Source organism: Telmatherina bonti (assembly GCF_933228915.1).
Source record: "Telmatherina bonti genome assembly, chromosome: 11".
Classification (NCBI taxonomy): domain Eukaryota; kingdom Metazoa; phylum Chordata; class Actinopteri; order Atheriniformes; family Telmatherinidae; genus Telmatherina; species Telmatherina bonti.
The window spans coordinates 22,202,675-22,223,879 of record NC_136629.1 but is presented as its reverse complement, the minus strand read 5'-3'; the positions used below and the strand labels follow the sequence as shown (position 1 = coordinate 22,223,879).

At 38.4% G+C, this 21,205-nt stretch overlaps 1 protein-coding gene across 4 annotated transcripts in view; it reads left to right on the top strand.

Annotated features, from left to right (window-relative positions):
- Nucleotides 1-895: 895 nt before the first annotated feature.
- pde10a (phosphodiesterase 10A) overlaps nt 896-21,205 on the top strand; it is a gene marked incomplete at its 5' end in the record, with an annotated part of 68,795 nt that continues 48,485 nt past the window's right edge. For 3 of the 4 annotated variants that reach the window (XR_013771489.1, XM_079248485.1, XM_079248488.1), the window contains one exon: nt 945-1,061. Coding sequence is in view for 3 of the 4 variants with exons in the window: in XM_079248485.1 (XP_079104611.1) it covers nt 989-1,061 (73 nt within the window). Of the gene's footprint in view, nt 1,062-21,205 lie in introns of all 4 variants that reach the window. The other variant, XM_079248484.1, reaches the window with a different exon arrangement.

Below are 21,205 nucleotides of genomic sequence, written 5' to 3'. Positions count from 1 at the left end.
AAAAAGCAACCTCTTTCGCTAATCATTGCTCCTCACAATGTGTGTTTTATCCAACAACGCTGCACCGACAGCTTTGACAGTTTTGTGCAAAACGTGTCACAGACATGCAGAGCGCTGCTCTTCATCACTAGACTGATGGTGGCGCGAAGCCTGCAGATTGGCTTTTTTACTCCAGTAATATGTAGGTGTGTGTGTTACTCCCAACTCAGCGTGGAGCTCAGAGGCTGCAGTATTTAGTGTAGGCTACTTTTTCGGCCAGTCTACGTCCTGATAATCTCCATTTACACTGGCCTTTACTCTCGAAGACACCCAAGAGTTCCCGTTGTGTCGATCGTGCGTCATCGGTTCCTGATTAGACTGGAAGTCTGACGTCGCCGAGCACCATTCAAGCAAAACATCTCGTAGATTGTTGAAAATCGTTCAAGATTTTTTCTTAAACACATCCGGAGTGACGAAAATATTTTATTTTTTCTTTCTTTTACTATTCTCTCTCTGTCTCTCTCTTGCGCTTTTTCTCTCTCTCCCTCTTTTTTTTCTTAAAGACCTGGATCAACAAGTTGCTTTCAGTGCGTAATTTCTATCTAAGAGGAGTTCAAGCATAATCCGAGACACACGTGATCAGCAAATCACTTCAGATGCAAATATTTCTCATTTGTCAAGAGAAGAATAAGCTCCATACCGTCCTGGAGAATCAACTTGTCCGACTACAGCGGGAACTGAGAGCTGACCGGCTCCAAGCCCGGCTACTGCGTCTGCAGATGCACGGTTGGCCACCAACCACATGGTAACTTTGCGCGCACCGCACGCTGGAAAAGGAACATAATAGAGACGGGATCTGAATGAATGGGGCAGAAATACATTCGCATTTCTCTCCTCGCCTCCACGAGACTGTTGAATGTGTTTTATATCCCGCCGGTTGAAGGCGTCTCACATCAGCAGATATCGACTCAGCGGTGGATACATCAATCATCCGAACAGGCAGCAGCAAATGTCGAAGAAACGGAAAAGTCCTGACGACCAGGGCTTGGAAGAATCTCCACCTGCACGATCCAGCGAACAAGGTAGGAGTCGTGGTCAGAGAGGAGAGCCTGAAAGTTGGATTGCTACCAGAGAGCATGTTTGGTTGTTTGATAAATTCCTTTATGCTCAGATATCAATAGGCTACTCTCTGGATGCATTTGGGACTAACCCACACACTGTCTACAACAAATGGCCAAGAAAACAAGATTGAAACAGTTTGGAAACACTTTATAGAATAGATATATTTAAGTAATTATTAATGAATGACCAGATCTTTTCTTTACATTTATTTTAAAATCGCGACTTCACTGCTTACTATGAATTACTGACTTTAGAGTTGTGTGAATCATTAGTTATATTATAAGCTACTCTTAAAAAAAAGACTTGAATGGGGAAAAAAAAGAAAATAAAATGCAGCTGAGGATCAACCATCAGCCTATAACGTGTTACCAGTATTTTTATTCCTAGAAAACAATTTATGTAGCAAAGGATTAGTGTTTATAATCTCCTATAGTCCCCAATGGACTCACATTTGTGTGACGATAAGTTTGATTGCAGGACAGACTCAAACTTCCAGCTAAAGAATGAGGCTCATATCCAGAACTTATCCTGGTCAGTGACATCCAGTCATCTTTCTGCCAAAGAAACACCTGTTTCATAACTAACTGGATTAAATACTTAAAAAGGATCAATAATGTTTTCACCCTATTTTTACAGATTTATAGCTGCATATTGCATGATGTTAGAGTGCAAGTGAAATCTGACTTTTATGACAGGGACTTTGTTCTACCACAGGCCCTGTATGATAATGTGCAGTTTTCATTTAGACTACATTCCTTTTATTTAACATGGTTTTCCCACGGAGAGGCAAAATGTATTTTTCAAGAGTGAGTCAGGATAGCTGCCATACAAACCAAGACATTAAAGAAAATATATAATTTGGATATTTAAAAAATGTGGCAGATTTTACATCAAATCCACAATTTCATGTAAAGATTACAGAGTTCTGCTTCACACTCTGAGTTACATGTTAGCAATAAACACACAAGCCATTGAAAAGAGGAAAAGAAAGAGAGAAATGACATAATTCAACATCAGGTGGACTTTGACCTTCTGGATAGAGCATAGAGTAAAGGAAGGATGCAATATGGCAATGCTACTGGTGGGGTTCATGTCACTGAGAAAATCTGGCAAAATTCAGTAATGCTTCTTTGAAGCGCCAGTACTATAACTTTGGCAGATTTCACACTTTGGCACTTTCTAATGAAGGCTAATTCAGCGCCCATCTTCTCTGATGTCTGATGTTGGAATGATTTTAACTTTCTTGGTACAATTATTGTCAAAAAAAAAAAAAAAATCACAATTTTATAATTTCCTTTTTTGTCATGCATATCAAAACACTATATGTTTAATATCACAAGAACAATCCTCATAAGTCATTAAGTGGCATTTATTACCAGCTTTTTGATGTCAGCATAACAAATAATATAGCAAACAAATAAAAAGTCACTAAAAAGTCAGATTCCAACTGGATAACCTGCTTTGTAAACAATAAATAAATGCTACATGTTAACTCGCTGTGAATACAGACAAATAAGGCTACAGGACCTTCACCTAAACTTGGCAGGCTTCTTTCTGTAAACTACACTATAAAATGGTTTTGAACATTTCTTTGGACCTGAGTAGAGAATCTAGAACCACAGAAAAAAACATCCAGCGAGCTGTGACTTTCAGCTGCCCTTTAGCAGAATAGCTACTGTTTGAGACATAAGTTATTCTGGAGCAATGAAGGAAAAAAAAACCCTATTTATTTGCAACTAAATGCTGTCTTTTCTTCAGACAAACAACAATTACCGATGATTATAATGCATTGACCTAAAGTTAAATAAATTATATTAGACCACAAAACTATCTATCAAAAAAGACATATTTGGGTTTTTCTCACATATAATGCAGTGGTTTCTCAAATTGTAGGTCCCGACCACTCAAGATAATTTGTCAATGTCAACATTAACGTGTTAATGAAAAGAGATCTGGGAAATTAGCATGTTAATTTCACAATAATGTTGATACATTAATGAATAAGCAACAAAGTTTTTACTGATCCCAGATTAAAAAGCCAAATTTGGCATTATGTTGATGAGAAAAGCTGATTTTGGGCATGGTGGTGCTTTCTTACAGAGATGAAATGAATCACCCTAAAATGACTTTATCCTCCCTATTTGTGAAATTGCTGATATTTTTTCAGGCCCTACTTTACCATTTTAAATGCCAGCCGTTCAGAAACAAAGGTATCATTGGGTGTCATGATTTGGGTTTTTCCCCTTGCTTTGTTTTCAGGGTTCCTGTTTTATTTTGTAGTTTTCCTGTTTAGTTCCCTCGGTTCTTGTTTAGCTTCATTGATTTCCTGTTATTGAGTTCACCTGGTTTCATTTTGTTAATTACTTCACCTGTTTGGCTTTCCTGGTTATTTATACTACTCAGGTTCACTCCTTGTTGCTGGATCATTGTGTACCTCTGTTAGTTTGTCTCTTCTTAGTTTCCGGGATTAAAAATAAATCAGTCTAGAACCTGCATCCCTGTTCCGTCTTCTCTGCGTTTGGGTCCACTCCCTCAACATCTCCACTGCCTGCCGTGACATTGGGGCAATTTTAAAAATCTGGATTTGAGATTATTTTTGTCAAGAAAAGGTGAATTTCAGCATATGGGTGCTTTGCCACAGCTGTTAACATAATCCATCAGAAAGCACTTTATCCTCCTTATTTATGAATCTTCTGATAGTTCAAGCCTCACATTTAGAGGATGACCGCATGATGACCCATGTAGCATTCCAGCTGGACTTGATTCAGACAATGCACTCAGTGATCATAAGTGATGGACTATGGTGGGGTATTTCAACCCATTTATTCACAACACGAACATAGACACACCATAAGATCTGTTTGCCTTCCAGCTAGGTGATGAATAAAAATAATAATAATGGAAAACAATTTTCCTGAATAATCACTTTTTTCTGGTATAAAAACATTCCAACCTTCCTTCTTGTCTCTGCATTCAACTGTGCATGTGCATTAATGAACAGAAAAGACAGGAAAGGGAACTTCACAATAAAGGTCAAGATAACATAATGTAATTTGGTATAAATCTCAAGTTAACACTTTACAGCTTACATTTCAAAGCAAGTCCCACTTGAGTTTTTTTAAATATCCAAAATTACAAATGGCACAATATCTTTTAATGTAGTGTTATGTTAGATAAACAATAACATGTTTTTACCAGAAAACTGTGATATTTTCATTACTTGAAACTAAAAAGCTGGTGGTTATCCTAAAGTGGTGAAACATACAGTGTTTAACGTATTTCCTGCTTTCTTTGCTATTTTTTTGCCCTGCTTTACAGGCTGGTGAGCAGTTATCCAAGAAACAGCAAAGACTTTAATGGTTTTTATGGACAGAGTAACACTGCTTCTGCCTGACTGTCACACTGAGGCTCACCTCTTTTGCAACTCAAACAAAACCAAAGCAACACATGCATGTTCAGTCCATCAAGAAATTGCATTGTTCTACTGTTATGGCTGAGACATAATCCAAGAAAGTGATAATTTTGAAAGATCTTTTTGATTAATTCATCATAGCAATCAATACTGCAGGTAATTGTGACAAAATGCAGACTATTGCCTTACCTCGTTTTGCCACTTTCTCTTTTTTTTGCTTCACTTTATTCAATTAATCTATTTGGGTTTCTTTGTTGAACGAGCCACAGTGCACGTTCAAAACAACCGGTTCTAGTTCCTGCCATGTGACACGGTGCAGTAAAGCAAAACACATCTGTCACATGGTTCTTCAGGCTGGAACACAAAGTTGTGAAGTGCAGTTTCTCGGCCATGGGATGCTGCAGGGTAATAATGGCTTCAGGAATGTGCATAACGAATGTCAGTGCCATCAAAATGTGTTTTTTTACTGTTAGACCGAGCCATAATTTGAGGTTTTTAGCTGTTTGAGCTGTGTTTAAGATGCACAACATGCATAGTTGGAAAATGCATGCAGAAAATCAAATTTAACTTCAATTCAGTGGTGTGAATATGTATTTTTTGAGTTTGGCAGTAATCATTTAGCTGCTCGTGGTTGGTTTATGTCTTTATTTCAGATTTTAAAACAGATTTTGGAGTTTAGTTGAAAGTTTACAGAGATGAAAATCTGTACTTTATGTTCTTTATTTGCACAAAGAAGTCTGGAATTCATCTTCAAGAATAGAAAAATGTACAAAAGAGACCATCACTGGCGAGACCATTGATATTTGGTTCGGAAACAGTGACCTTGCAAAAAACGGGAGGTAAAACTGGAAGTAACACAGGTTAAAATGCTGAGGCTCTCTTTGGGAGTGACATGGATAGACAGGATCAGGAGTTAGTATACTAGAGGGATGTTAGATGTTTTGGAAACAAGTTAGTGAGGACTGACAAGGATTGTTTGGGCATGTATAGAGGACAGATAGTAAGTTTATCTGCAGAAGAATGTGAGGTTGGAACCACCCGACAGGAGGCCTAGAAGACCACGAGGAAGCTTATGGATGTACTGAAAGAGGAGATGAAGTTAGCTGATGTAAAAGAAAACTATAAAGAATAAAGATGAAGGCAGATGATTTGCTGTGGTGACTCCTAAACGGAACAGCTGAAAAGAAAAACAAGAAGCCTGGAATTCAGCTAAATTACGTTCAAAGAAAGAGGGTCACTGCTTATAAACTTAAATCAATGCAAACTCAATACTTTTCATTGATAAAATGAAGCAAAACGATGGAAATGTCAGATGCTGTGGACAAGTACTTCAAATTTGTTATTCTCTTGGTGCAGGTAGAAATTGTGTAACCCTCACCTTACCCTAATTGAATTGGGCTTCAACCACTGTGGACCCCTGAACAAAGCCCTCAACCCACCAACTGCTCCCTGAGTGCTGAAACTAGGCAACCCACCAACTATTTATTACAAATAAAAAATACAAGAAATCATGCGCACATAATTTTTCACAGCCTTTGCTTAGTAATTTGTTGATGCACCTTTGGCAGCAATTGTCACCTCAAGTCTTTTTGAACATGAAGCCACAAGCTTGGAATGCCTATCTTTGGACAGTTTTGCCATTTTCTCTATGCAGCACCTCACAAGTTCCATCAAGTTGGATGAGACGTGTCTGGGTTATTATACACCACATGCACAATTGTATGTGTATAATTGTGTAAGATATACACTATAGTACATAGTTAACGTTAAGTGAGCTGTGGTACACAGCCATTTCAGTGGCACAAAGCCCACTGAAATGGGTATACACAATTACTTTGTATAGAATTTTGGGGAATGAAATTAATTTCTCCTATTTGGGAATAAAGCTGTCATGTCTTAAAATGTGAAAAAATGAAGCGCTGTGAATACTGTACAGATTGCAAAGTATTTTTCAGACATTGAAAAACCTTATCTGCATTAACCACAGGTATATCAGACTTCTGCTGTTCTTCTTTGCCTTTTTCACTCAGTTTCCAGATATCTTTGCAACACTGACCAAGATGCTAAACTTACTCAAAATTCATCCAGGTCATAATCATTCTGTTTGACAACACTAAACCAGCGTGTTTAAATCATTATATTTTGGGACTTCTAATCCATTTTGACAATGTGAATTAAAAAAAAAAAAAAAAAAATCCAATGTGATGTTTATTGGAACAAGAATCATAATGTATATTGAATCTTGGCCTTTTTATATTAGTAAAAAATCAGCTTGCACCCACCAGACCAGTGTCAATTTGCTCTCCAGCGAGGAGCTTTTAAATGGCTCCAACTCAGCTTTGCAACACTGGGAACACAACACCCTGCTATACATGTTAATTTTCACTAAGGATGCTAAAAGGATGAGAAACTGTAAGCTTACTCTATCCTGCTGCGTGGTGCTGACATCAGTGGTCTAGTTAAAAGTAGTTAACTGGCCTAATTACGCAGCCTGTAGGATACAGGATACAGTGTTCTACAATCTCTTCTGTTATTATAGTAGCACACTTGTCCTGCTGTATACTCCAGACCGCAGCCTTTAAATAAGCTGTTGCAATGTTCAGACAATTAATTAAACGGCAACTTTTCTTTTTGTAAGTCATAGATTCCTATATCAGTGCCGTTGAGCCCTTATACCTTTTTGTTTTTAGATGTTTTTGGGCTCACAGACAATTGCTTCAAATCAGAAATGCTTACATGAGTTGTGTTTCTGGCCATCTATCTGGCCCTGCTCTGTCAGTTATTAAATCTTATGCATCCTGTGTAGGTTGCAATATTCATGGAAGTTAAATAACATTGTCGCTCAAGTTTTGTTGTGTAGGAGATCAACTTAACATCAGACAAATATCATGCCCAGTGCACATAATCTTAGCAAACTTTATTGTTGCAACTTTAGTATAATATATATATATATATATATATATATATATATATATATATATATATATATATATATATATATATATATATATATATATATATATATATGTACTAAATGGACATGGACTAAATCGTCATGGATTGTCCATAACGAACACCATGTTCCAACATAATAGTGTCCATATGTACACCTGGCATCAGGACTCCCTGGGCCACAGTTTGATGATAGATTTTGTAGTCGTATCATTGGACCTGCAGCCACATGCCTTGGACACTTGGGTGAAGAGGGGGGCAGAGCTGTCAACTGATCACCACCTGGTGCTGAGTTGGCTCAGATGGTGGGGGAGGAAGCTGGTCAGATCTGGCAGGCCCAAACGTGTTGTGAGGGTCTGCTGGGAATGTCTAGCTGAGTTCCACATCAGAGTGAGTTTCAACTCCCACCTTCAGCAGAGCTTCAACCATGTCCTGAGTGAGGTGGGGGACATTGACTCCGAATGGGCTGTGTTCCGTGCCTCTATTGCTGAGGCAGCCAGCCAGAGCTGTGGCTGTAAGGTCGTTGGTGCCTGTTGTGGCGGTAATGCCAGAACTCGTTGGTGGACACCAGCAGTGAAGGATGCCGTCAAGCTGAAGAAAGAGTCCTATCGGGCCTTCTTGGCCTGTGGGACTCTGGAGACAGCTGATGGGTACAGAAAGGCGACTTCGACTGTCGCCAAGGCAAAAACTCAGGCGTGGGAGGAGTTCGGTGAGGCCATGGAGAGAAAGAGTCCCAGACAGCTTCGAGGTGATTCTGGTCCACCATGTGGCGGCTCAGGTGGGGGGGAGCAGTGCTCCATCAACACTGTGTACAGTGGAGATGGGAGCTGCTGACCTCAACTCAGGACGTTGTGGAGGGAATACTCTGAAGACCTCCTCAATTCTACCAACACGTCTTCAGATGAAGAAGCAGAGCTGGGGGACTCAGGGGTGGACTCTCCTATCTCTGGGGCTGTAGTCGCTGAGTTGGTTTAAAAGCTCCTCTCGTCCCGGGGGTGGATGAGATCCGCCCGGAGTTCCTTAAGGCTCTGGATGCTGTGGGGCTGTCCTGGCTGACACGCCTCTGCAGCATCGCATGGACATCCAGGACAGTGCCGTTGGACTGGCAGACTGGTGTGGTGGCCCCCCTTTTTAAGAAAGGGGGACCAGAGGGTGTGTTCCAATTACAGGGGAATCACACTCCTCAGCCTCACTGGTAAGGTCTATTCAGGGGTCCTGGAGAGGAGGGTCTGCCTGATAGTTGAATCTTGGATTGAGGAGGAGCAGTGTGGTTTTCGTCCTGGTCGCGGAACAGTGGACCAACTCTATACCCTCTTTGGGGTCCTGGAGGGGGCATGGGAGTTTGCCCTACCAGTCTTCATGTGCTTTGTGGACCTAGAGAAGGCATTTGAACGTGTCCCCCGGGAGCTCCTGTGGGGGGTACTTGCAGTGTATGGGGTACCAGACCCCTTTGTACGAACTGTCCGGTCCCTCTACAACAGGTGTCAGAGCTTGGTTCGTATTGCCGGTAGTAAGTCGGATTCGTTTCCGGTGAGGGTTGGACTCCGCCAAGGCTGCCCTTTATCACAGATTCTGTTCATAACTTATATGGACAGAATTTCTAGTCGCAGCCGAGGTGTTGAGGGGATCCGGCTTGGTGGCCTCAGGATTGGGTCTCTGCTTTTTGCGGATGACATGGTCCTGTTGGCCGGAATAGGGTAAATTGCTCTCTCCGGGTCGGGAGTGAGGTTCTGCCTCAAGTGGAGGAGTTTGAATATCTTGGGGTCTTGTTCACGAGTGAGGGAAGGATGGAGTGTGAGATCGACAAATGGATCGGTGCGGCATCTGCAGACCTCTGCGCCAGTCTGTTGTGGTGAAGAAGGAGCTGAGCCAGAAGGCAAAGCTCTCGTATACCAGTCGATCTACATTCCTGCCCTCACCTATGGTCATGAGCTGTGGGTTGTGACTGAAAGAACAAGATCTTGTATACAGGCGACTGAAATGATTTTCCTCCGCAGGGCGGCCGGGCTCTCCCTTAAAGATAAGATGAGGAGCTTGGTCATCAGGCATCTGGTCAGGATCCTTCCTGGATGCCTCCCTGGTGAGGTGTTCCGGGCACATCCCTCTGGGAGGAGACCCCGGGGAAGACCAGGACACGCTGGAGGGATTATATCTCTCGGCTGGCCTGGGAACGCCTTGGAATCAACCCCCCCCCCTCCTCAGAGTTAGCAAATGTGGCTGGGGAAAGGGAAGTCTGGGCTTCCCTGCTTAGGCTGCTGCCCCTGCGACCCGACCCCGGATAAGCGCAGAAGATGGATGGATGGATGAGTTTAGAGCTGCTTGCTAGTCCAACAGTATTAGCAGTGCTTAGCAGAAGCTAGGCCAAGTTCACTGCAGATGCTACTAGCTTTGGGAGTGTTTAGCTAGTCAAGCAAAGTGTTAACTAGGCCACAAGAGGGACAGAAACTTGAACTGCTGGCTTTGGTAGTGTCGGGCTCGGAGAGCAACGTCTCAGCTGGGATGCAAGCCATCCAGATGTTCAGTCTGAGATCACTGGCCTTGATAAAGGCCTAACTCTTGGAGGGAGCAGTAGCTTTATTAGCATGACTCACCAAATGCTTCTTTCTTGGCCTTGTTTATGCTACAAATTTAGGTACCTTTTCTTGTTCATGCGTTAGCCTGGTTTTCTGGTTTTTTCTCGCCAGCTGCTTCAAGAAATACTGGCAAATGCTATAGCTACGTGCCCAGTGTGTTCTTCATAATAACTTCTTTTTATAGTCATGTGGTCCCCACAGCACATGTTAATTTAGGGCACATTCACATCAGCTTTTTTGATTTCAATCGGAGTCTGTTTGCTTGGAAAGTCTGTTTTGTTTGGGGAGCTGTGATTGTGCCAAATAAATTCTGATTTAGGCCAAAGACTCGGTCCACCTACAAATGCAGGTGTCAGGTCATTTTGAGTAGATCAAATACAGAAAATGGACTAAAAAAAAAGACACTTCCTGCATTTAACGTAGCATTGCATTGTGGGTAAATCATAGTGATCATGTTACGAGTCCTCTGCCTCATCTGTTATTCACACTGCGCTCATTGTTGCAGTGTATTTGTGCAGTATACTTGCAAAAGACAAAAAAAAAAAAAAAAAAAAAACCAAAACACAGCGATAGTTTTGTGTTCTATGTTTAACTCGCAAAATAGTTTTCTTCTTCACACAGGTCTTGTCTTCTCTTTTGTTAAATGCTAGTGCTTTGCCACCTTTGGTGGGAAGAGGGATATATTATTGTAAATGTTTGGCGCGTTTGGCCAAAGTTCAGCGTCAATGCAATCTTGGTCTGCATGGATACACCCCCATACAACTGAGCCGAGTCCCCAATTGGACCGAGTCTAGTGGACTATGCTGATCTAAATGCACCCTTAGTTAGGAATGGTTAGTCCTGATACCTCTCAATAGTCTACAGGGAAGTACAAGTTGTTTGACTTTGCTATTCTGAGACATAAATGGTGCTTTTTAGATTTAGATTTAAAAAATTTAATCTAAATCTAACAAAACTGCTGTGGTAATTGAATGGTAATCGCTTATTTTTTGCTTTGAATTGGATGACATCTTGCAATAAAAACCACTTTACTTATTTGAAGTGACAGCAGAGGTACCAGCCAACCAAGTCACTTGAGAGATCATATATCTTTTCTCATGACTGATTGCACAACTGAAGTGTCACTCCTGCCCACTGTTGACTGCTGAGGCACCACATCTGTGTGAATCTTACAAACTTTGTAATTCATTTGTTAATATCTTTTATTCTTTTGTGTTACTACATTTTTTGTAAATTATCATCCCAGTAAATGAGAAAGGGATATGACTATTGTGAGAGTCTTTATTCTAGGATTTTCAAGGACCAAAACATAACCATGGAGAGGGCTTAACATTAGGTTATACCGTGAGTTAAAAAAAATAAAGAGAATCCCAATTCTCAGGACAATTCCTATTTTTTTTGTCCTTAACTAACAACTCCAGCATCCCAGGCACACATGGTAACCTCCTAAAAGTAAACAGTCCTGCATGTATTTACGTATGTCCGCTACTAACATTAGCATTTCCTGCATTTTTTCAGTAGTTTTATGAACTGCCAAAAATTAACTGCTGAATCAAGATTTGGGTTTATATTTTCTTGCAATTTTTTAAAGATTTAGAGCTCAATAAATAAATAACACCTTTATTTATATATATATATATATATATATATATATATATATATATATAAATAAAGGTGTTATTTATTTATTGAGCTGTTTTTATATATATATATATATATATATATATATATATATATATATATATATATATATATATATATATATATATATATATATATATATATATATATATATATATATATATATCTTTATACATACATACATGCATACATACATAGCCCGTTTGCAGTGCATGCAGGGTTTGGCTCTGCATCTTTTTGGGCCCATGCCAGAATGAGAGTTTCCCTTAGCTTATACGGTATAGAGCCGGGAGCTTCCTTCTCCAACTGTGCATGGCATCTGTGACTACTTAAGGGGTACACACCCACTGAACCCATCCCACTCAAGAACTGCCAGTTTGTGCATGTGTAGTACTCTTGAATACACTAATACACTTTACACTGGTAAAGCAGTTTCACAATTTAAACTAAGTGTAAATATTGTGTTAAATATTTGATCATGCATCAAAATGCTTTAAACAAGCCCACCCTAAAGCAAAATCAAATATTGTTCAAATTAAATTACTTTTTTTTTTCCAAATGAAGGAAGTGCTGGATATTCTGCATTTGTGCAGCCAAAACAGAACCAGAACACAACCTGAAAACTTGTGCTACTCTCTGTGGTGCTACCCGCTATGTTCCATTAGGTCTTGCATCTGAATGCTCAAGCTCGTATTTTCTCATGGACATCGGTTTTGTTCGCTCAGATATCCATGGTGAGGCCAGGAGAGTAGATGTGAGGGTATTGAGATTCATATCAGCACAACAAAGAGTTTTTTGTCTTGCCTCTCAATGTGCAGCCTGGACCTGTCAATTACAGCGCTACTCCTGTATGCCCACTTAAGCCCCCCCTCACCCTCCAGCCACCACCACAGCTGGTTAACAACCCTCAGCTGTGCAAATGACCTCCTCCTCTAGTTGCAGTTTGATACCAGTATAACACTACGAATGAACCTTGATGTGCGAATGTGCTGCTCCTTTAAGTCCTCGTCCCCAATAACTTCAAAGTGTGAAGCTGTAAAGAAAGTTAGTTCAAGCAAATAAGCTTGGTGTTTATTTATTTATTTACTTTTGCTCACTATTATATAATTCTACAAAAGAAGAAACATACCAATAAATTTAGGTTCAGGACCTTTACCTGCAAACTGTTTTTTTCAATCACACAGAGCTAAATGTGATGAAATATTATTACTAATTGGTAAGAAGTCCCATCGAGTAATAGACCTTCAGCATAAAATTCCATTTCTATCATAAAAAATTGTCTTGTTTTTTTTGCTGACTGTTTGTATATTCCATTTGTGCTCTTAAATAGATTGAGCTCAAAATATTTGAATGGGAAACATATTTTTACATTCATCACTATGAAACAGCAAAGTTTTTTGTATGTGCCATTTTAATATTACAATGCTTATTAGTTTTAACAGTTTGGTACAAATCACACCACACAAAAAGCAAAGTTCATGTTGATAATTTTTTGTTATTGGTCATTAAACCAGCAGATTTGTGAGTCTCATTTAATTTGATATGAATTACTGATTTGTCTAATTTTTATATTGTTTTGCACTAGTCTATTACAGCTATTAGAACAAACCTCTTTTATTCTATACATCCTCTCGACTGTAAAAATAATGTGGTTTCAGTCTCATCAATATTACTTCCAAAGCAGCATTACAAAATGGCTTCTACTCACAGCAGCACTAAAGCCCAGTTCCTGCAAGACAGGAGTGCAAACAAAGCCAGGCACAATTTAAAATGTTTAATTTAGGTTCCCCACCATGTGTATTAGCTTGTACTTATACATCAACAGGGGCTGCTGCACAGCATCATTCACCAGCACAGCTCCCCAGCAGTGCTCCATGTGTGTCACTTTAGCCTGGCTTTGTGCCCACATTTCTAATAGTGTGTGGAAGTGCAGCACAGCCAGCACAGCTGTGTCCAACTCCTGTGACGCCATGAAGAAATTAGTGTTAAACCACATTAACACGCATTCACATTTTCATGCTCTTTTACACAAAGACGCACAGCAGCCCATGGCTGGCTACTGCGTACCAGAGCTGACAGTTTGGAACAGGCTCAACATGTACAACAAGGCCTCACAGTGGTCTTAACGTGTATTGCAGATTACAACAGTGCACACTGTGGTTTACATATGAAAAGAACCAAATATTTTATAGTTTTATTACATTAGTTAGTTTTTAGTCAGTTATCTGATATATGTGCTCTCACTTCCAACTTTTAAACTCTATGACAAAAGCCGCTAATAGTCTTATATTGCTTCCACCTTTTTCCTCAAGCAGGGAGACACTAGGTGGGGCCAAAGTATAATAATGGAATGCAGGAGGTGCTGTCAGATCAGTTATAAACACACCAGACAATCAGTTTTTCTTATTGTTTTATTTTCTGTCTTGATAATAATTGCTGAAGGTTTTGGCAGAATTACAGCCCCTTTCCAAATTTTACTGGCACTTTCAGTATCTTTTTTTTTTTTTCTTAATTACTAAAAGGAAAACAAAAACATTGAGCAACACATCACACTGAGTTTAATATTTGTCAGCCTGACTGAAACATTACAATTTTAGCAAAAGCAATGAAGGATCTGTTACAGTTAATTAAATTAATATAGATTTATTAAAGTACGAGTAAAAGTGTGTGTGTGTGTGTGTGTGTGTGTATGTGTGTGTGCATGTATGGAAGTAACTTAATGAATGTCTGTGTGTTATCAGTAAATGTGTAGACCTGGCTACTTGGCCATGTTGACCTGCGCTGATGTGTACTGAGCAGAGATCGACAGGCCTGTACATCGGCACCCGTTTCTCACCTATGATTCATAGTGACTTTGTTTGGTTTCTGATGAGGGCCACAGGCAGCCTGCCATTACCCATCCACCCATCCAATTCCCAAATTCTTTTTCTTCTTTTAGTTTTATTAAGTCATGTTTTTGTCTGAAATAGAATTTGATTGATAATGATTCATACAGTGTGTTTTCTTGCTTCATGTATTAGTGAGCTCGATACTCCATGTAGCTTATAATAATGCTGAAAGGATGTGACAGCAATGAAAGAAAAAAAATCTGATGAATGAGGTATATATTAGAGAATTTATGTTTTTTGTTGAAAAAAAATTAATAACAAATAATTACTTATCTTTAAATTACATAAATAATTTTGTTAAATTGGCAGTAGCACAAAATAAATAATTATCAAACATGGTAAAATAGAAAAGACAAATTATACAATTTTTGGAATTTTTAGACATCTTGAACTGTATTGTCAGGTTTCATATCATTCTCGAACAGTAAGCTACTATATATGCGCTCCAACATTGTCACAAGAATACACACTGACAGACTGAGTATAAGTAATGACGCAGGAGTGTGTATGTTTGATACACGCTCAGCTTTTGGCTAGAACATTGTTAATATGTCAGCATGTGTTTGAATTCAACAAAACAGAGTGGCAGCATTGTATAGCACTAAAAGAGGGAGGCTGCCCCTTGAAAAGGCAGCAGTAACTCATCATTGTGTGAGTGTGTGTGTGTGTGTGTGTGTGAACTAGAGACCAGAGTGATGGTTTGATGGGGAGTCGATGAGGTCACGGCTCATGTCTCCTGCTTACGTCATCGCCTATAGGATGTGACTCCTGCTAGCAAAGCTGCAGCTGCTGCTCTGGCTGTTGTTAGACTACAGCACAAAAAGAGCAAATGTAAATCATGTTTAAATCCACATATTTATGAAAACCCTCAGCAGACCTTCAGTGGAAAACAGTTTCAGTTATTTGCGAGTCAATTGAGCACATCTGAAGAAGCTCATTTTACCTCCTGTGTTTCCTGCTGTTTTACAAGATTGCACAGTGGAGCGTTTTACACGCTTCTGTGACGTCAGCAAAGCCAACGAATGCTGTTTGTTTTTTGGTTTTTTTTCCCCATTCTCTGACTCCCACACAGATCTCTGACCACATGGTCCTCATCAAAATCATCCTCTAGAAATACAGACGTGGCTATATAGGTCAGAAGTGGTGCCAAACAAAACACTGCTAATCTAAGTAGCCAGGATTTGCATGTGTGAGAGGTATTTTAGAATTTCATGTGTAAGTACGTGTGACATTTTGCCTGTAAAGGAGAAAAAAAAAAATAAATAAAATTTTATATATATATATATATATATATATATATATATATATATATATATATATATATATATATATATATATATATACATACACATATACATATATATATATATATATATATATATATATATATATATATATATATATATATATATATATATATATATATATATATATATATATATATGTAAAGATTAATCAATAATAATTGTGTATTTTGTTTTTGTTTTTTTATATTCATACTTGTGTTAAAAACTTGTGTTTTTAACTTGTCTTAACTTGTGTTAAAAATATAGATAAATCTAATTGACAGCATCTTTTAAGGATGATTCTTAGAAAGTCTACATAATCTTCTGGTAAAATAACATTAATATAATTCTGATTCTTTTGCTGTATTAGCTTATGAGCATCCATTTGGGTCAACAATGGCTATTTGCTTCTTTGTTGCATTTACTTGAAGGAATACACTTGATGTTGTTTTGGGTGGGATATTGTGAGGGAAAGGGTTGCTTTATGAGGAAAGCAGATAAATAAATAAATAAATAAATAAATGAATCCCAATTTCTTTCAGGTGTTACTCTAAGAAAAGAACAACTAAAGTGAAATGGCTCGCTGAGGCTTATTTTAAAGGTTATAAAGTACATCTGCTGATGAGCTAATTTTGGTGTTGGTAAATTGTACAGGATATGTGTGTAATGCACATGAATTGCATTTTACTCTGCATGTGCATGTGACAGACGTTCAAGCAGGGATAATTTGCACCAGCTCTGTGATGTAGAGGACATGAGGCCCAAGCGAATGCTGTTGAGTGGCAGTAACAGCATCCCCTGCTTGAGCACGCCCCATCTCTGACTTCATTGGCTCTGACTCTGACGCAAATACACCCCCCACCCCTTCTACCCCCCCATCCCTGCCACCACCACCCCTGCGCACTTCTTTCATCACGTTTTTTTTCACCCATTTAATTTTTTTTCTTTTTGATTCATGTGCCTTCTGCGGTTCTCTCCACTGTAGCGCTCCACACAGCTCCATACCACATATCTGCACCACCTGCCTGTTGGGAATGCGTTTTTGTCTCACACATTGATGGAACCCCTTTTAAAATTTCTTTTATTTATTTCTCACTCCATAATCGTCTTTGTCTTTAACATAAATTGTGCAGTGTGAGGTTGAAGTCACAGAGAGCTACTGAGAGCATTGGCAATATTACACGGTCACACTGAATTTGTCAGCTTGTGGCCCACAAGCAGATAGTTTCCACTATCAGTCAACGTCGTTGGAATACAGTCATATTTAAAAGTCTAACTCCACACTGTTTATTTTAATCTTAAATGTTTTTGTTTCATTCTAATTATGTTTTAATGTTCTTCCCCCCTTTCTCTTTTGTTTTTTTAAATTATGCTTCTGATTTTTCTATGTTTTAATGGTTTGTAAAGCACATTGAATGACCTTGTTATTAAATTGTACTATACAAATAAACTTGCCTTTCCTAATAATCATCAAGGATGGTATTAAATTTCAGTGTACCTGGAAGATTAACTCATAGTAAGGAAACTTAAAGTTAAATAAACATTGTAGAAATGTAATGTATCGCACATCTGTAAAGACATTTCGTTCAGTTTGATAACATGTTATTTAAAAAAATAATCACACCATTTAATTTTTCTGATCTGCTGGGGGTAGAAAAAGCAGTGGGTGCTGTCAGTGTGCTGAATTCACAGATTCTTTGTTCTACAGTCAGACTTTCCTCAGGAGAGGTGCCTTGCAAACCAACATCTGGTTTTCGGATGTCCTTTGTTTGTTTTACTCTATAGAGAATCCTGCCCTCAGGTTGCTGTAGTACACAAAAATATCCATCAACTTCCAGGGGTGCCTGACATTTGACCTCTACTGTACATAGGTATCTTGGCAGTTATGTGAGCCTTTCCCAGCAGGGATTACATAACGACATGTCCAAATGAAACTGGGACCAAATTAAATACTCATCTTCCTCAGAGATCTAATTTCTCTGGTGCTGAATTGTGCAGTTACTGTTAGTGAAAAGTAATACATTTATTATTTCATCAGTTGTTTAATTTTTCACAAGAACCAGAAAAATAGAACTATGGCACAGTACAAAAGTGTCATTAACTTAGTTTGTCTACCCTCTGTGGGGTAGTTTTTTTTACACATAACATACCATGTTGGAACCTGTACTATTTCCTCAAAACAATTTTCAGGAATTAAGAAATTAGCAGTAAATATTACAACTGTAGGAATAACATTGCTTTTAGAGCCAGCCTTGAGTGGGGATTCAGAAAACAGCAACTTCTGGGACTTCTGAATTGGTTCTCGCCTTGATAGCTGCAACTTAATGAGACTGAATTCCCTTTTTTTGATGACTTCATATCAATCTGTACACAGACATGGAGAAATGTGGACATGAACCAGTGTTCTTCTTGAAATCTTTGCAAATAGTGAAGTTTCCTTTTCCCACCAAGAAATGTTTCTATTCCTTAAAAAAAGCGGTTACACTTTTATACACATTGATGAAACAGAGTGTGTAGCACCACATTACTGTATATACAGAGCGTCAGAATCAAAATAATGATAACAGTATTGGTGTGTAGAGCTTTATAGTCGGCTATGCCAGCTCTTTGTTAAACATGCACACTGATTCAGCCATGTGACTACCTCCACTGTCAGCTCAGAAGTGTGTCAGCTTTAATCCTCCATTCCTCCTCATACCTTACACACACAACGGGAAGACACAATGAAGAAGCAACAGTTTCACCTTAAATGGTCAATTTGAAAGCGGCTGTTTTGACCCATCCCACCAGTTTTGTCAATCCTGTGCTGCTAATATTACAACAGAAATGAGGACTGTGTACCAGCACAGTCCCATCAGAGTAACTCTGTCATGTATGATGTTTGCCAGGAATAGTGGCGTATGCCATTTAGAAAACTACTTATTTTTTAAAGGGAACTTATATTCAGTTTTTTTATATATATATTTATTTTTTTCTTTGTTTGTCTCCTTTTGTGATTCCTTCCAATGTGGAACATCTTGCAATTTATATACTATATAAGATTTAGTTTTGGGAGGGCATCAGGCATGCTGTACTAATATGGAACATTACATTTCTCTTGATCAAGAAGCTTTACTGGTGCAGCTCAAAGGAAGATGACAGTTTATCACAATTTCCTCCTAAATTTAACTGTGGCTATTGATTTTCTTGGATATAATGACATTGTCTACTCTTGAGTTAATGGCTGCTAAGTGGGGAAAAGGTATTGACCAACACAAAAGTAGTCAATCATGTGCACTTTAAATAGACTACAAGTTTAGCTAAATTTACATTAGAGAGAAACAGGGATGGTAGCAAAATTATAGCAAAATTAATGCCGTTAACTTTATTCTAGTTTATGGACTCACACTCAAGTTCATCTTTGACCTCCTGTGATTGTCAAAATGTCTTTAGGCCAATCACTGAAACTTGATTGCTAGAAAACCCCGTACAAGGCAACTCACATCTTTAAAAAATGTCCTGTAAGGGACTATTTTGCAACTTGACAACATTGAACTTGCAGCACTTATTCTTTTTTTTTCATTATTTTGCATGATCAAGTAATATGTGTGCACCTCCTCAGTTTATCATGTATTTGATGGTGTAGAAACAAATACATCATGCTTATTGATTTTAAAGGAGAGCAAATGGTGTAAACCTTTAATGATTATCAATTGAACAGATAATTATCTGATTTATCTCACCCACTAAACAGCAAATGAAGGGGTGGGTGTTGGGAGGTAATGTCAGTGACTCCATACAGGTCAACCCTCCCCCTATCAGCCTATTTCACATTGGCAACCGAGAACTGTGCTCTTCAGAGCCAAGCTTTATTGATGAACACAACGTTTTTTTTTTTAAATTCCATCTGATGTAACAATGATTTCATAATGATTTTAAATACACATTTAGAAGTCAGTAAGAAACTAGATCTAGATTAATATCCATTTAAAGGATGACAAAACAATTAATATTTAGTGGTGACCAACTGAAAATAATGTTGTTTAACACAAGCCTGACAATGAAAAGGGGCCAGATAAAATATAAGTTAAATGATCGGAGACCAGCCTCATATTGTTCTGTTCATTTTATCTTCTCCTCACTGCAAATACATTAAGAATGCTCATCTAATCAGAGCCCCGTGCTCTCAACTGGTCTGATGGGAGCTTAGTCTGTGGTGTGGGAAAGGCTGGGTATCCTCTTAGTAGGCAAACATTATGTCTTTAATAATTCAATACTTCTAGGTATGAATGGATATTTTTAAACAATGTTTTTACGAGAGCCATTCATTCTAAAATAGTGAAGATCTCAGCAGACAAACAGATGAACACTGAGCATTTTTCTTTGTTGATTATAAGTGATCAATAGACATCTGAATTACTTAAAATTTAGTAAAAGACTGATTTTGTAGAAATCCTAAGATTAGCCAAAAATAATGTTTGTATTTAGCCAAGATTTAATCCATGACTGACTATAAGCATTCAGAGTTTTGATGGTGATGTCCAACTAAGAAACTTTGAACTTACTAACACTTTAACAACGTATAGAATGACACAGAGACAGCAGCGTTGTAAAACATCATTTCCAGCCAGCAGCCAGTCTGTTCAAAGGCTAGTCTGGCGGCAACTTGTTGTCTCTGTGTAGTTCCATATGTAGAATTAATACCACATACTAGCTGTACAAACGTTGACCTCATTAAAACTACTGGTAATTTATTAGTTTCACATTAATCAATAGCATCTCTCTTTTTCAATGACAACTGATGTCTCAACTACTTTCTCAGTGACTGAGCATGGGTGGAAAACATTACCAGCTTTCTGGCTTGATTTTGTAGAACAAAATGTCCAAGAATTGTTGACACTTTAATTATAAAATTGTGCCAAACCAAGAAGAATTACACATTAAATGCACTTAAAAAGGTTATTTGAGATTCACACCTTGAATTAAACTAGTTTTAATCAATAGTCAGTTACATTAATCAAGATATCTTTCTGTTTAACTTTTTCATCATGTACAGACTTATATTGTCTGTCTTACATCTAATTTGTACAAGTGAAATTTATTGATGCCAAAGTGGCTTTCAGAAAAACATTTGTTGTCATAATATTTTGCTTTACAAGGTTTGTTTGTTTGTTTTTTGTCCTTCAGAGTTATAGATATGGAAGCAGTTGAGAAAGGGTCCTTCTTTTGATTGGGTCACACAAATATGGAAAATGGATGCAGATGTTGTGGAGTCAGGCCCTGGTCGCCATCCATGTTGTTCTCCTTTTTACATTGGCTGAATTATTGTCAGGAAATAAGTACATCCATCTATTATACACATATGCTTCGCTA